Below are 16,680 nucleotides of genomic sequence, written 5' to 3'. Positions count from 1 at the left end.
AAACTGAGCAGTAAAAGAAGCACTCAAAGCCTTCAAACCCGACCTACTTTTCACCTTTCTCATGAGTGGCAACTTCACAGTGAGGTGATACCAAAAGTTTCTCATCATTGGGGCATCCCATCAACAGGCCTGTTTGCAACAGAGGACAGTTCCGTCTGCAAACACTTCTGCAGCAGAGCTGGGATCAGCAAGAACTCTCGGGGTGATGCCTTCCTACAGACATTGAAAAGGGAACTGTTTTCCCCCGTTTCCCTTATTAGTGAGGATTTTAGCCAAGATATTGTCAGGGGTGTTTCTGAGCGCAGCGAGTGGGATAGCAGTTCAGATTCTGAAGGAGAACCATCAAACATGGGGGAGGTGTTTTCCCAGGCTAGTCCAGATATGAGTAGGCCTGCTTCTCAGGTTACAAATGTCCAGATGGCTGAGCATGAGGGTCCCTCCTCACACACACACCCCATGAGAGGCAGTGAACAGGAGGAGGCGGGGTTTGGGGAGGATGACCTAATAGATGCCAGATGCAGGCACAGAGCAAAGAAAGAGAAGGCAGGGGCGGAACTTAGACGGTCTACCCGATTGGCCTTGCATGAAAAGCTGCGCTTAGAGAGGCCTCACAAGAAGAGAGGGACCTCCCCCACTTAAGTTAGGCCAGCCAGACTGCCTCCCTCTTCAAATGGTGGGTAACTCTCGTAAATTCCATTTGAATCCCCTGAAGGCATTCCTTTATAGACGGAGAGTCTCTGAGAATTTGCATCTGTGTGACCCTGTGAAGTAATGGATTAGAAGCTGTAGACTGAAGCCTCTTGTCTGTGTATGTTTGGGCGTTGAAGTAAAGCGGGGGCTAAGGGAATCCTGACAGATACTGGTGGAAGACATGGATTGCATTCTGGTCACTCCATGGTGGCCCAGACAGGGTTGGTTTGAGCTGCTTCTAAACAGGGCAAAAGGACATTATCTGTGTCTGCCACTCAGACTATATCTTCCACACCAAAAACAAGGGAAGATCTGACACCCAGATCTGAACACACTGCGTCTGATGGTAACCGATCTTTCCGTACCGACAGAGGCACAGAGGATTCTAGATGCTGCCCGAAAGCCAGATAAGCTTTTACGCCCACAAATGGGGTAAGTTCAAGAGTTTTGCTACCGCTAACAATTTCAACCCATTTACTTGTTCTGTTCAAAATGTTTTACCATTTTTTAATGTTTTTGATGGACAAAGGCCTGAAGTTGGTTTCAATTAAAGTTTATTTAGTGTCGATCTCAGCTTTTCATCCTTCAGTAGAAGGTTTTTCCAGTTTCTCCCACCCGACTGTCAGGCAGTTCTTATGTGGGATGTGAAATCTAATGCCTCTGGTATAGCCAGCGGTACCGCATTGGAGCGTCTCTGTTGTTTTACAAGCTTTGACTACAAAGCCATTTGAGCTGATGGCAACTATTGATCTACACCTTGTAACATGGAAAGTGCTTTTCCTTGTGGCAATTACATTAGCATGATGTGTGAGTGAGCTTGCTGCTCTTAGAATCGATGAACCTTACTTAACATTTCATTGGGACAAAGTGGTCCTCAGACCAGACATTCTTTTTCTGCCTAAAGTAGTATCTGAATTCCATGTCAACCTACCAGCATTTTTTCCATCCCCAACTTTGGATTTGGAAAGAAGATTGCATACATTTTAGATGTTCATCTAGCCCTAGCATTCTACAAAGCCCATACAGAGGCACTCTGACAATCTCCTCGCCTCTTCATATGTTATGAAGGGAAGAGACAGGAACAATCGGTGTCATCACAGCAACTTTCTTCATGGGTGGTGCAAACCATTACCCTTGTTTACTAGCTGACTAAGCCTTCCAGGGCCAGTTCGAGCACACTCAGCTAGGGTGATGGTGACATCCCCTGCCTTTGAGAGAAGGATTTCCATCCTGGACCTCTGCCATGCAGCAACTTGGTCGAGACTGTTGACTTTCATTCAACACTACCACCTGGACATTCGGTCCAGAGCAGACTGCTCCTTCGGAAGAGCTGTACTGTAATCCATTCTACAATAGGACACCGGCCCACCTCCAGTAAGAGAGCTTGCAATTCACCCATATGTGTGATGCACAGAGACCATGAAGAAGAAGGACAGGCCGCTTATCTGTAACTATGGTTCTTCAAGTGGTCATCTGTGCATTCACACAACCCACCCACCGTCCCTGCTTCGGTGTCGATTAAAGTCCTTTGATACAAAGGTGAGATTTACTACTCTTGGTTCAGAGGCCGCAATGGCAGTCTCATTAGAACTGAGGGAATAGGCGGGAACCTGCCCAAATATGCACAGTAGGACAGTGGGGGAGAGTTCCCACCAAAAACCTCTCAGCTTTAGAAGTTTCCCAAATGGAGGCTCCGTGCAGGCGCAGAGCCCATATGTGTGAATGCGCAGGTAAGCAACCTGTCTTTATAGTGCTCCTATTCTGTCAGGGTGATAGGGAACAGAGTGTTGGTTCTGGATATTGGACATCAGCCATACATTCCTTTTGGCAATTTGCTGGCAATTTGCTTTCTCTCAGTCTAACCTACCTCACTGAGTTCCAGAGTGGTTAATCATAGAACTACATGTTGTGATCTTCCGATGGGTCAGGATGAGAGAAAAACTTTAGACAGTATATAAACACAGGTCAGGTTGTTCTTGGTTTTCCAGTGAAAGCGAAAAGCATCATGTCAGCACTAAAACACTTATGACACCATCTGTTGGTCTAGATTCAGGATCCTCACAATGTGCAGCAGACTAGGCAGGAACTCTTCACAAGTTAATGGGAGCGTGTTAAACAAATTGCCTCTTAGCTTGTTTACATTGGCTATTGGCGCCTAACTGTAAAATGGACTAGATCTTGCAACAGTGGCTCTCTGCTAGTTTCTTCCTGATGTCAGTGCTTTGAAACTTCACTGCTCCTAGGGATGGGTCCTGCTTCTGCTGACTGAAGCAGTGCTAGGACACTGTTCTGATTGTTGGTTGGTTTTCTTGCAGCTCTACCATGAAGAGGGGGCCTTACATAAATGAAGATGATTTTGCTGCCAGCCCAGTTAAGCTGTCTCGAATAGAAGAGCCAAAAAGAGGTAATGCCACTAATATGGAGGGAAAGAAAACCCTGTTTGGATTGTACTTTGTAATCGTCATGTACAGCTTCTGGAAGAGTGTGCCTGTGTACACCATTTACCGGGAAATATGGATGGGAGGGTGCTGTTGCGCTCATGTCCTGCTGGTTGGCTACTGTGTGAACAGAATGCTGGACTAGAGGGACCCTTGGTCTGATCCAGACAGGCTCTTCTTATGTTCTTAAGAATGCATGCATAGGCAGAGGGAGCTTGCTCCCTGCAGATACATGAACCAGGTCCCCTGTATGATGTGCTTGATGCTGCAACATGAAACAGTTCTTGCTCGAAAGGCTTACAATCTGCACTACTTGGACAAGACAGGGATCCAAAATATGATCTGGTAGTACAGCAGACAGTATTCTCGAGAAATTGGTGCTAGAGGGGAATATCCTCTTTCAGTCATATAGGGTAATCACATCTCCCCCAATATGCAATTTCTGGGGCCACATTCAGACTGCCTGGAAACAAACCAAGGACCACTTTGTGTGTATGTTTTTTTAATGCTCTGGAATGAATATCTGGGTATATTTCAGTGCCCTTTATGAAGGGTATCCATGTGTATAACCGGCAGCTTTTGACTACCAAAGAGATATGAGAGGCAGGTGGGAAAGGATTACACATTTGCTCATGTATGTTCTGCAGGCAAATGCCTTAATGTGAGCACTCATCAGAAACGATGTTGTGTCTACACATGGTGTATTTGGGGATCAAATCCAGAGTATAAAAGCAGCCCTGAGCTAGAGGAATGTTCACACAAAGGAAAGCATGTTTTCTATGTGATTTTCCACAACATGGATGGGGTAGGTTGGCTTGTTTTTCCATTCCAGTGTGAATCACAGAATGAGCCATGGCTTCCATGGAGAACTCAAGCATCCTATGCATATTATCCTTTTAGACTCCCACCTCTGCTTCTGCCTTCATTTGAAAACTTTTGCTTCAAAGAAAGTTTTCTGTCTGGCACTGGTATCATAAATTCACCTTTGTTGACCGACATGTTGTTAGTATAATATAATCTAAATTGTAGGTGCAATATCTGCTATCACGTATAGCAAACAAAACTCTGATACCAGTTATCCAGAGGGGTGAACTAAGGATAGCCTGTCTGTTGTGCTGAACTTCCTTACTTCATGTGCTCTTAAGCCTCGGCATAGCTTTTCCTGTGGGGTGATTCCCGTGTGGTCAACATAGTACCAAACATTTGTGGCCTGGAGACAATGGGTTTAAAGAGCTAGTTCTGGATTACTTTGACTCAAATTATTATGCTTCACACTTTGGCATCCCTGTTGTTGCTTGGCTAAAAAAATGTCTTCCATCTGTTTTTAATTTGATTTTATTAACCCTGTTTGTTCCAGTGTTGTTATATGTCCGAAAGGAATCAGAAGAAGTCTTTGATGCAGTTATGCTCAAGATTCCATCTCTGAAAGGTCTAATGGAAGCTGTAAGTTTCAAGGTCCCTTACTACCAAATTTAAGAAAAAGTTGGAGAAACAAGATACCCACTTTTCTGTATTTTAGGGGTCCAACCATGTGCATTGGTGTAGTCTAGGGGTAGGCAACATGGTGCCCCTGGGCACCAGTGTGCCCCTAGACACTTCTTTTGGCACCCACAGAGGTGCCCTACCCACTCCCAATTGTTAGAATTAACACATTTTCTTATCAGCAGCTGTGAAGTAGGTTTCTGTTGGTGCTGAAAACTGTGGGTTCAAAGGAGTTGCTTAGTGTGCTGGGGCTCAGACCCCCTCCCCCACACCTCTGCCTTGTACTCAGCCTTTGGGGCAGGTTTCTTTTTCACTCCTTCCATGGCAGCCAACCTGTGGTGGTGCCCCACAACAATTTCTCAAATGGTAAAAAGTACCCATGGCTCAAAAGGTTGCCTGTCCCTGGTGTAGGCCTTTTGATGTCTGAGATTTCAGCAATGTGTAATACTTTTGATATCTAAGATTTCACTAAGGGAGTGGAAAGGGCAGTTATCAATCACAGTGGGGAGGGATGAAGCAAGGGAAAAAGCCAATATAGTTATTGGGCCAAAGAGGCCTATGGTGGTTTGAGGAGCTGGGCACTAGCCTGGCTCTCAGAAGACCCACAGATTGAGTCTACCCATTGCTGATCATCCTGACAGATAAACTTTCTGGATAATGCTTATTTGCCTTAATTTTCTGTCTGCACAGAAAATGGTCCCTGTTTGTGACAGACCTCTATAACCACAAGGTCCCACAGTACCACCTTCTTCAGGCAAAACTTAGCATGCCATCTGTTGTCAAGAGGCATAGAGTAGTGTTGATCTAATCCAAATGATCTTTTTTGCTAAGGAGATACTAAAATATCAGGGTTTAAAACACGATTTTTAAAGGGTAAAGTTTATTTCTTTCTCCCTCTCTCTTTCCCTCTCCCCCCACCCCCTCATGCTTCAAAATGGATGAAGATGCTTTTTGCACATGCTTCTTGATGCTCATAGGTATATGCAAAGTTCTACTTAAAGCACATCTTAAGCATGTAATTGTCAAGCCTATAATATAAATAATGTGAGAGAAAGTACTACCATGGGACGAAGATGCAAGGCCTTATCTGTGCCACTTTCACAGGGTAATCCGATGCATGTTTCCTTGGCAGTGTCGCACTGTGTTCAATAGGGCTTTTCCCCTAGTGTGTGTGTTTAGGATTGCAGCCTTGATTTGACCTTGCTTCCAAGGTCTGTCCTTTCCCCGACTCTACACACAGCCTTAATGGACAGTGTTTTGCTGCCAAAGCTCTACCTGTAAAACAATAAATTTGTTCCTCACCCCCGTCTCTCTCTCTTGTGTGTGTGTGTGTGTGTTGGGAGAGGGGGGGAGAGGACACACCCTGGAGAACAGCCGTTAAAACTCAGGCCATTTATCTTTGCTTCCTCTGTCTTTGTCCGTATACAACTAGATGCAGGGATGGACAACTTGTGGCCTTCAGATGTTTTGGCCTACAATAACTATCAGCTCTAGCCAGCATAGCCAATGGTGAGGGATCATGGGAGTTGCTGGCCAAAAGTTGCCCAACCCTGAACTAGAGGATTATGGAGTTGAAAGAAAAAAAGCCTTAGGGATGTGTCCATAGTAAAGCTTGCCCTTTGGATTCCAATTCTATTCCGTGATCTGAGATTTCCTCACAGTTGCTTAAAATGTCTTGCATGTGTGAGGTGCTCCAAGTTTGTACCTTATGTGAATTTGGCATTAGGAAAAATAAATGAGAGGCTTGATTGACATCATTAGCTGTCTCTTATATGCACCCACCTAAATTTGAGTGGAAGGCACAAGACTAAGAACACTGTGGGTGCAATCCTATGCATGTTTAGACAGAAAAAGTCCTACAATTCCCAGCATGCTCCAGCCATCATACCTGGCTGGAAGGATGCTGGGAATTGTAGGACTTTTTCTGTCTAAACGTGCATAGGATTGCACCCTATACTATATAACCTGAGTGGTTAGCATATGGTCCTGGGGCTAGATTCCATTTTTGAGAACTTCTCGGGGCCACATTGCAGTAGTGGGTGAAGCCAGGGGCAAAAGTGGGCAGGGCCAGAAATTCAACACTCCCCAATTCCATTGTTACCAATTTATAGTAGGAAGCATATCTACTCCCAAATAGGCAGGACAAAGCTCTGCGTGTCCACTCAGAAGTAAGCAGGGCAAATTCACTCAAAAACACTGTCAAATAGCATCCCAAACACCAAGCCTCTACATGTCTACTCAGAAGTAAGCAGGGCATGCCTTGGCAGGATAAGGGTCAGAAGGAAGTGGGATGGAATCATTCAGCAGCACTTTCAAATAGCATTTCTGTTCAGACATAAGTATGAGCATCATGTCTACTCACAAGTAAGCAGGACAGACGTCTGCATAACTACTCAGAAGGGAGAAGGACTGAATCCCTCAGCAGCTAGCTAGCTCCCTGCCTAGCCCCACAGGGGAAAGCTCTTATCTCTAATCAGCAGCTGATCAAGGATAAGAACTTTCTTTTGATAAGGCCTGAGAAAAGGAGCCTTTTTCAATGCTAACCAGCCACTGATTGGAGATAAGGACTTTTCCCTCTATGGCAGAGCGGGGTGGAGCCAGGGAAAGAAGCTGCTGGGCTGGATGGGGAACTTGCAAGTGCCTCCTGAGGCCCATGGGCTAGAGGTTCGCCATCCCTGCCACGTACCTAGAATCAAGGAATCCCCCACCATCTAACGTAAATTAATATTTGCTGATGGGGTGAAATTAGGACAAAACCAGAATAATTAATAACATACTTTGATTAAACAATTTGGATCCTAGAACAATGGCAACTACTGTGTTGCCCTTTGTGGTGTTTTGTATAAATAATATACATCTGAATTACTTAATTGCTGCTTTGGGGATTGGGCCACCTTGTATATTTACCATTTGCCTTCTCCAGTTATCAGGGGAGTTAAGTACATTCTCTGTTGCTCTTGGGCAGTAAGTTGGTTTGCCAGATTTCAGGCAGTGCTTCCACCAGCCAGCCATTTTTCAAGTTATTCCATTATGCAGCACAAACTTTCTGAGGTGTCTATGGACAGGATGGCTAGAATATTTCATTCTCTTGTCATATGGCATTTCCCAGAATAACACCAGTGTCTGCTGACTCAGTTGTTTATGAAGCTGTCCACATCACGTTTTACATCTGTTTGTGGGGAGCTGGATGGAGTTTCTAACATTTGCTGGCTAAGCTCATAGAGTTCTCTCACAGACTTGTATCACCTCAGTTTTTACATGGGGAATCACTTGTTTGGAAGCTTTATCATGTGAAAATTATGCCCTGGTAAACAGTACCATCTCAGACAGAAGAACTGAGTACTATGACTAGTAAAAATTTAGACTTCATTTTGGAGAAATGCCTAAGCTTTGACATAGATTGCATTGCTATTTTTATTGGAGGGAGAGTGTGCTATTTCAGCGGCACAATTGTAAGAGTATGACTCAATTCAGACATCACACCAAACTATGGTTAAAGAAATTCAACTATAGTTCAGCATGATGTCTGAATTGACAAACTGGTGTATGATCAGCCAGGAAACCAGAATCAGAAACCATGTTTTGCAGTGAATTTTGAAACTATGTTTTGTGTTAACTGTGGGGTTGGCTTAATGACTGAATTGACAAGCAACAGTTACGACCATTGCTCTTCCTCCAGAGGTTGCTAGACTAGAGGGACAGCAGTGAACTTTGAAGCTGAGAATATGAAAGCCGACAAGCTGATCTGCATCATTGTTTCCCTGGTCTGTTTGGAAGCTCAAACCACGGTTTCAGTTCTGAAACATGTTTGGGTATATTAGCATGGAATTCCAGTTGCAATGTATACAATATTTTTTAAAAGACAGCTTTTTTACTTCTTTGGTTCAAGGAGGTTTCCATTTTTGCCATTGTTTTCCATTTTTGTTTTTAGATATCTGATAAATACGATGTCCCTTTGGATAAAATTGGAAAAGTCTTCAAGAAATGTAAAAAAGGGTGAGTATATCTAAAACAGCCCTCCACTGCAAAACACATCTTACCAGCCCTTTTTCCCCACCATGCATAGATCTGCATTCTCCCCACACCAAATCTGTTTTAGATAGGAGCAATGCAGTTTCCCTGCCAAATGTTGAGCCCTGAGAATACAGCTGCCTCATGGAATTAAGATGCAAAACAAAGCCTCCCTGCAGGATTCCTGACCTGCTGCAGAAGAAAGACAATCCTGGATTGCATGCCAAGCCTTTACCCTTCATTAATAAATAGTTCTGCCAAGGAAAGGGAAATCTTTGCTTAGTTCTCTAGGCAGGAACAGCCCATCCACTTTCCTTGAACTGAAAGGGAAGGGGGGCAACTCTGTTGTGCATTGTCAGAATATCCAGAAATAATTGCTCAGCAAAATGAAGTGGCCTCCTTTGGATATTGGCAGGGCAGCATCTGAGGCCTTGCAGAGTGTGAAGGTCTCCAAAAGCCTAACACTGGATTATGACAAGTAATGCTGTGAATGGGAAGAGGCTTTCAAACTTCACATGTCTGTAATGCACCCCACTGAATAAGTGTAACGTATGTAGTGGAAATAGAAATCCTAAACACTAAGAAGGCCTTGTCCTTAAGCTGTGTTGGTTTACCAGCTTTAGAGTTTTTTTGTATATTAATTAGATTATAGTACTCAAGTCTACAGCTGGGGAAAGAGGCTTGAATTGTTCAAACTTAAATAATTTTTGAATCCGTCTACAAAATCTTCAGAATTTGTTTTGCGAACTGTCCACATACCTTAATGGAGCCAGGTTAGTTATGTTCTTCGTCTTTATATTACAGTTCAGTTTATTGCTTTGAAAGACAAGTAAGCATAGCTGCAGTTGCAAATTCTAGCTAGATGAGCTGCTTTTTAATGCTTATTTCACATGCACAGTGCGCTAGATATTGTATAGAATAGAATACGGTGCCAACCCAGAGTGGATTCTCCTCTTAAGACACCTGTATTAAACAGTTTATAATTTATTTAACTGTCATGCCACACTGCAGGCAATTCTGGGAGATTATTGCTTTGTTAGGGTACTTACTGAGAGATTTGTAGCCCTTTAACAAAAACTACAGTTCCCAGAGTTCCTTTGGTGGGCTGTGATAGTTATGCCAGTTTATAGTGTTGCTATGTCCCCTATATTTAGGCCGCACAAGCAGTAGCAAGAACCTGAGGGTATCATGACAATATCTACTTTGACTTGGTTTGCACGTAACAACAACCGATGGGTTCTTGGGGCTATGCAGGAGTGAGTACACTGCCTTGCGACCACTTAATGCTTCTGCTTTGCTTGCTGTACTGTCTGAACCTGGTACTCTGGGTTGCTGAGGGAGAAACAACCCAGAGTTGTAACCCATGTTGTTGCTTGGTTAAAACTCGAGGTTGTTTCTCCCTCAACAACCCAGAGTTCTGAGTTACATCACAGTAAACAATCCAGGAATGGGCTGTTTCTAGGTTGTTTTCTAAATCAGAAACAAAGAGGAAGTGGCAAGTGATTGGGAGGCAGTGTGTTCACATGCTCCCACATACCCGCAGCTTAAATGGGAATCAGTTATTTGAATGTGTTTGTTTGCCCGTTTCTAACTGGCCAGCTGAACCCTTCAGTGCCTCTGACTGGTTTAATTTGCTCTACAGCTTGCTAAAAACCAGTCCCTATTTGAAAGGGACTTTTATGTAATCCACCCCACCCAAGTTGGCAAGAGAGCAAAGAGAAACTCAAGATGTAATGTAATTTTCCCTGGAGACCTGTTCTATTAATCACAGAAGTATATTTTGTTATGTTAGCCTAGCAGATTATGATGACACCCATAGGGTCCAACTTGCTGTGTGCTGTTCCCTTTGGTGTATTTTCTGTTCAGCTTTAGCATATTCTGTTTTTAATATTCCCTTATTTTCTTAGCATCTTAGTGAATATGGATGATAACATTGTGAAGCACTATTCCAATGAAGACACCTTCCAGTTACAGATTGAAGAGGCTGCTGGATCTTACAAACTCACTCTCACTGAGATCTAAAGTCTACCTTGGTGCCTCTCTTGTGGGGCCTTTAAATGAAGGTTGTGAACACAAACCTCTCATTGCTTTTGTCCTCAGGATATTATAAACGTATGTCTAGGGAAGAGGCCATTTATTCTTCCAGAGAAGAATACCTTTTGCTGTTTTTTAAACAAGGTTGTCCACATTATTGGTCCTTTTGGCTGCAATACTGCACTTGGAATAGATGAATGGAAGACACTGAATTAAAAAGAAATACTAAACAGCCAGCCAATCTAACCAAAGCACTATAAATGGCCTTTTATGTGACATTATTTACACATCCCCGTATCTATTAAATGTATAGGTTTATTCCTTGATGGTCGCTTACAGGGCTGTATTTCCCTCTGCGTACAGCTTCAGAATTCCCACTGATGCTTATAGAAGTTCCAGAAAAAGTGTGGGACTGGACTCTGATGTTTACGGCTGAGCAGGACACATTGCTATAATTTACTTCCATAACTTCTTAAGGGTGTCAAACTGCCTTGCTTCATGAAGAACATCTTTTAACTTACTGTATAATTCCCCACTGATGAGCTGTATTTGTATATAAGTGCAGTGTATTTTGAAGGGTTGTAAATGTGTACATATGAATCATACATATATATAATATATAATACAGGAGATATATATATATATATATATGTTTGGGTGTGTGTGTGAATCTATAATATTAAATGAATAAATGTGGTGAAGTCCACCCGAAAGGACTGTATGTATATAAATAGAACACAGAACAGTGCTCTCAGTTCAATTTATTGAATAAATTGAATTCCATTTATGCGGAGCATGTTCAGTCTCCTGTAAGGGGGAATAGCCAAAAAAGAAATTGGTTTCTGCATAGCAAATTTATCTCTCTTATCTGGAGCTGAGGTGGGTCTACCTCCTTGTAAAGTAATGAAGCTCAAGATTAGCAAGAATGTATCAATCCTGTATAGCAACAGTAAGTGTGGTCTCTTATTTCTTCCGCTCCCAAGGAGGAAATTTGAGGAGAAGTGAACCCTATACAGCCTCCTTGAAGTTTAAGATTTGAGGTCTTGCGCCTCAGGATGTAAGCCAGTCTCTGATAATCTTTACCTCTGAGCTTCACTATAGTCTGGCTTGAGTCAGGGACACCATTATTCAGGCAGCTCACTCCACATATTACCTTGATTACACAATGTCATCATTTCAATGAAACACCATCATGCTTCCATGACCTTCTCATGTTAATTTAGTGGCAATTCCTGGTTGGTTTTGGTTAATAACCCTTATGGATATATGGTGCTGTTTGTGATATGCAGTGATCACATGAATGGAAATGGTTCTGACTGTCTGTTTTGATACCTTATGGCAGCCTTCCCCAACGTGGTGCCCTCCAGATATGTTGTTGGACTGTAAATCCTATGGCCATACTGGCTAGGAATGATGGGAGTTGCAGTCCAACACATTTGGAGAGCACCAGATTGGGGAAGGCTGCCATATGGTATAAAACCATGTCTTTAAGTGTAACAGCAGAGGTCTTATCAATAGTGCAATTGCAGATATTGTTTACCTCAGAAATTAAGAATCTGAAGTGTCTGACTGGATGTGGTAGACTTTTTTTTTAATATGAAAGACTTTATTAATTTTCCAAATACAAAGACAAACATACCAAAAACAAAAATAAAATAAAATTACATCCTGCTTAAATCTAGCTGTTGACTTAGATGTAATTTTCTTTTTTTCTTTTTCTTTGCTTGTGTTTGTTTTTGTATTTGAAAAATTAATAAAACATTAATTTTTTTAAAGAAGTCTACTATGTCCAGACTTTGACCTGCTTCAGATATTAGTAGAAGTGACATACCCAAGCTGATACCCAAACAAGGAACTTTATGGAAGCCTAACTCTGCAGGTGTCACTTTTACCAGAACAGCTTTCCACATGATTAGGTGTCCTTGTTTTGGCAGCAACAGTACTCTGATAGTGGCCTGGTTGGCATATAACGTTAACCAATGGTATGGGTTGTTGTGATGTGTGAATGCACCTGCACTAACAAACTATGGTTTGTTAACCACAATCCAGAAAGAGAACCCATTGTTTGTTGTTGGGTTGTAAACTCTGGGTTGTTTAAACCAGGGTTTATCATTATGTGCAAACCCAAAACTGGATTATTCATGGGTTATTTTGCCAGGCTACAGAAATGACAGGCAAGAACAGTAAAAAAACAAAAACAAAAACCAACCAGTGTACTACAACACTGCAAAGGCATTAAATCTGTATCTAACAGCTATGTCTTTTTTCATTTTTACTCTAGTCTAGGTGCACAGAGCCGATCAATACTTGGACCTTAATGTGGGAGTAGGGGAGCTTTTAAGATCCAGATTGAGCTCCATGTGCCTACTCTAGAGTAAAAATGAGGGAAAGACACAGCTACTAGATAGGGCCAAAACAAACATTACTTTAAATCTCTAAGTAGGTCCGCCAAGCCTACATAAACATGAAGCATCAAAATTGCTACTGCCCACCCTTTGATTTCAGTGTCTCACAGCACTGACAAACACTTCATTATTTGTTGTTCCAAAAAGGGTTTTTTAAAAGTTTTAATAAATGGGTGAAAGTCTTCTTTCTCCTTAATTTCCGCTACTATTTCCCGATTTACTCATTTCATTTATGATGCAGATGTCATATAAGGCAGGTTCTGCATTCTGTCTTCTCCAAGGTGCTGCCTCCCTGCCCCCCCACTGTAATGTGACTCATAAGTTTGTCCACATTGCAGGTTCAAGCATGGAATTTTTATACGCTGTTTGTGAGTTGCATTGTATGGCTGGTAGCTCTGGTGTTGCCCGCCAAAGGGGCACACATTATCTGGCAGGGGTCAGCCAGCCAGCCAAGGGTTCTTTAATTCCTCTTTAAGTCAAAATCTGGCTGCTGTAGTTTTGTTTAAAGCCTTATTTTTGGAGCACAGAACTCTGATCTTCAATCAGCATTAGCTAATAGTTTGTCTCCAGCCACCATTCCGAATAGTATATATTATCTATAAAGCCCTAGCCTGCTTAGGACCAGGATATTTGAAGGTCCACTTTCTCCCTCACGAACTGGCCCACCCACTGTTATCAGCATCTGAGGTCTTGCTCCACATTCCTTTGCCATCAGAAATCCAATCAGCCTGGATGCAGGACAGGGCCTTTTTGATTGCAGCTCCCACATTGTGGAGCTCCCTCACCCAGAAAGCCCAACCAGCCTTACTCTTTATTGGCATTCTGGTGTGCTGTTGAGAACTTTCTGTTTCACCAGGCCTTTAGTTTGAATATTAATGGCTGTGCTTTGTAGTCTGACTCTTCTTCTTTGATGTTGTTTGGATTGTATATTGTTATTTAAGACTTATGATAGCCACTTTGAAGGCCCTTTATGAGTCTAAAAGACAGGGTATAAATATTTTAAATAAATACATAAACCAACCGTAATAGTGCCAGAACAGGAAAGGCTCTATGCAAAGTCCATTTCAAATGGCATCCATGTAATAAAGGTAATAATGTGTGACTGGCTTTTGTTTTCTCTATGGCATGCCAGTGCAGAGTTTTGCCTGTACACTGAGCGCTTCTGCTCTTTGTTCTGTTAAAAATCACTCTGGTCAGTAAACACTAGGGTCAGCATCAACAGTGTCATTCCGCAAACACGAACAGCACTTGTGGAGTGCCTCCAAATTTTTCAGTTGCTCAAGCACTTGCACTAGCAGAGTGCGCACTAGCAAAACACATGGTCCACTCTTGAAAATGGCTCTGCTACCTCTTGGGCCAGCAGAACTTTAGTTAGATTCTCCCCTTGCACAGAGTTCAGAACCTAGTTTCTGCGAGTGCAACGTCATTTGCGCTGGTGGAATGACAACTTTGGATAGTGTTCTAGATTTGCTTCTCTGTTATGAGTGGGTTTAAAAAAATTATTCTGTCTGTGAGTTGCCTACCAGCTGAACGCTGGAGAATGAAACACGTAAAATAGACTGTATAGGTGTGGAAGTGAACCCAAAAGGGAATCTTTCCTAAAGAAAAATCTTGATAGGTTTTTAACAGCAAAACATCTGGTTGAAAGAATAAATACACCTTCTTGCCAAAACCCAATGGTCTTTGAATATGCTGCAGTTTATGCTTCATAGTTAGGAGAAAGGTACTTTGTCAAGGGAATTGTTATACGCACACATACACTTTAAGTGCATACTTTTTATTTCTGTAGAAAACTGAAGTTTTGCTGCAGACAGTGGAACTGACTAAGGGGAAAAATCAGATTAAAAAAACAGTTGAATGAATTGATGCTTATATTTATATATAATGTCTGAACTAAACTGATTACGTTTCTGGGAGATGGGAATTTAACCATAGCCATATTTGTAATGTTCTATGGAGCTGATTTTGGTATTGTCTGCCATTTTGTGTCTGTGTAATTGAAAATTTACATTAAGCAGGAACTATTAAATTTTATATGTCCATTTGTAACCATTCAGTTAACTTTACCCAATGTTTATCATAAATTCTGATGTGTGCTTGAAGGGAGAGGGGCACAACACAATGCCAGCATCGTGCTCTTTTTCTTCTTCTCCACTCCACAGCTTCTATCAAAGTGGTAAGCCCTTACTGGCAATTGTATGATGGAATTATGAAGTCAGAGATAAGCGAAAGGGAGCGGGGAGCAAGGAATGTTCATAGTAGTTCTGTCGTAATATCTGCCAATGTTGTACATGTGGTCATGTACAAAGTGACCTCTGAACAGAGCTTGACAAGACACTATTTCCTATATTAGGAGGAAGAGATGGGACTGCTGATTTTCAAGTGAAGGCAAAGTTTATTTCAGTGGATTACCTCAGTAAAAACCTTTTGGAACTTTTTTCCTCTCATAAAGCAGAATTAGTTCCTGTTTCACAACACAGTGTGTTGTAATGTAACATTCATTTTCATTTGTTTTTTCCACACATACCCACATACCATCTTTTCCTAGTTGTGAGAGGATTCCCCTCCTTCCTTGATAAAGTGCTTCTGTTTATCATAGACATATATAACACATTATTTCATTAGTTCTCATTTTTCATAACTTCATTCAATATTGTCCATGACATACTTTTTACATATTCAAAGTCTAAGGTAGTTTGGGAAAGCTGCTGTGCCCTAGTTTTTGTACAGTTTTTATTCCCGTCCTGTAAATTTGGTTATTTACCTGCTGCTTTCTTCTCAAACTTTGGCCCTGTTTGCACATAAAGGTTAATCCACAATTTGCCACAACAGTACATGGCCCCACCATTTTGAATATGCAACCTCCAACTGGAAGTTGCTTTGTGATGTGCAAACCCAGACACTGGGTGGTTAGGTTAGCTTTAGGTTGTTTAACCCACAACTAATTCTAGGTTGACTTTGGGTTTGATTTAGCTATAGTGTTTGAGTTTGCCAATCACAGAGCAACCTCCAATTGGGTGGATCAGAGGTTGCATATTCAAAATGGTGGTAGCACACAACCCTGGCAGATCATGGGTTAATTATCCCACGATTTGCCACCATTACATGTGAACTGGGTCTTTCATTTGGGTGATCATGGGAGTTTATTGCTTTGTGAGGTTCTGAATTGATCCCTGGAATGTTCCAGTCAATGCCTGTGCCAATTTGGAAATGGGACTCTCAGCTGGTGTTGGCTTTAGAATAGATCTAATGCTCTTAGGAGGGGGGGGGGAGCCCAAGGCCAAATTCAGTTTTGGAGAAGCTCTCAGGTTGAATTTAATTGGTCAGTGGGGCTGAAGGCAAACAGGACAGGGCTAAAGGCAAAATGGACGGAACCAAATTAAAAAGCCCCACAAAGCAGAAATTAATTTGAAGATCATTTGACACAAATTAAGCATGTGAACCTCAGATGATGATACATGGCTGATTGCGACATTGCACCAGGTAACCACCACCCCTTGGAGAAATGAAGAACTGATATAATAGTGTATTGGCTTCTTTAAATGAGATGAACAGATGTATGTGTCCAAAAGCAAGCTTTAAAAATAGAGTATTGTGTGTGTGTGTGTACATACATACCT

General features: G+C 42.1%; 1 protein-coding gene across 3 annotated transcripts in view; it reads left to right on the top strand.

Annotated features, from left to right (window-relative positions):
- GRHL1 (grainyhead like transcription factor 1) overlaps positions 1-15,095 on the top strand; it is a 74,256-nt gene extending 59,161 nt beyond the window's left edge. For 2 of the 3 annotated variants that reach the window (XM_084826661.1, XM_084826659.1), the window contains exons 13-16: positions 3,006-3,094; positions 4,486-4,571; positions 8,542-8,606; positions 10,529-10,980. In XM_084826661.1, the coding sequence (XP_084682787.1) occupies positions 3,006-3,094; positions 4,486-4,571; positions 8,542-8,606; positions 10,529-10,643 (355 nt within the window). In that variant the 3' untranslated portion in view covers positions 10,644-10,980. Of the gene's footprint in view, positions 1-3,005; positions 3,095-4,485; positions 4,572-8,541; positions 8,607-10,528; positions 10,981-12,115 lie in introns of those variants that run through there. The other variant, XM_084826660.1, reaches the window with a different exon arrangement.
- Positions 15,096-16,680: the final 1,585 nt, after the last annotated feature.

This window comes from Heloderma suspectum, chromosome 1 (assembly GCF_057233095.1).
Source record: "Heloderma suspectum isolate Gila_16-S chromosome 1, 16-S_ref, whole genome shotgun sequence".
Taxonomy (NCBI): Eukaryota; Metazoa; Chordata; class Lepidosauria; order Squamata; family Helodermatidae; genus Heloderma; species Heloderma suspectum.
Note: the sequence above shows the minus strand (reverse complement) of the source record. Positions and strands in the feature narration are given on the sequence as shown.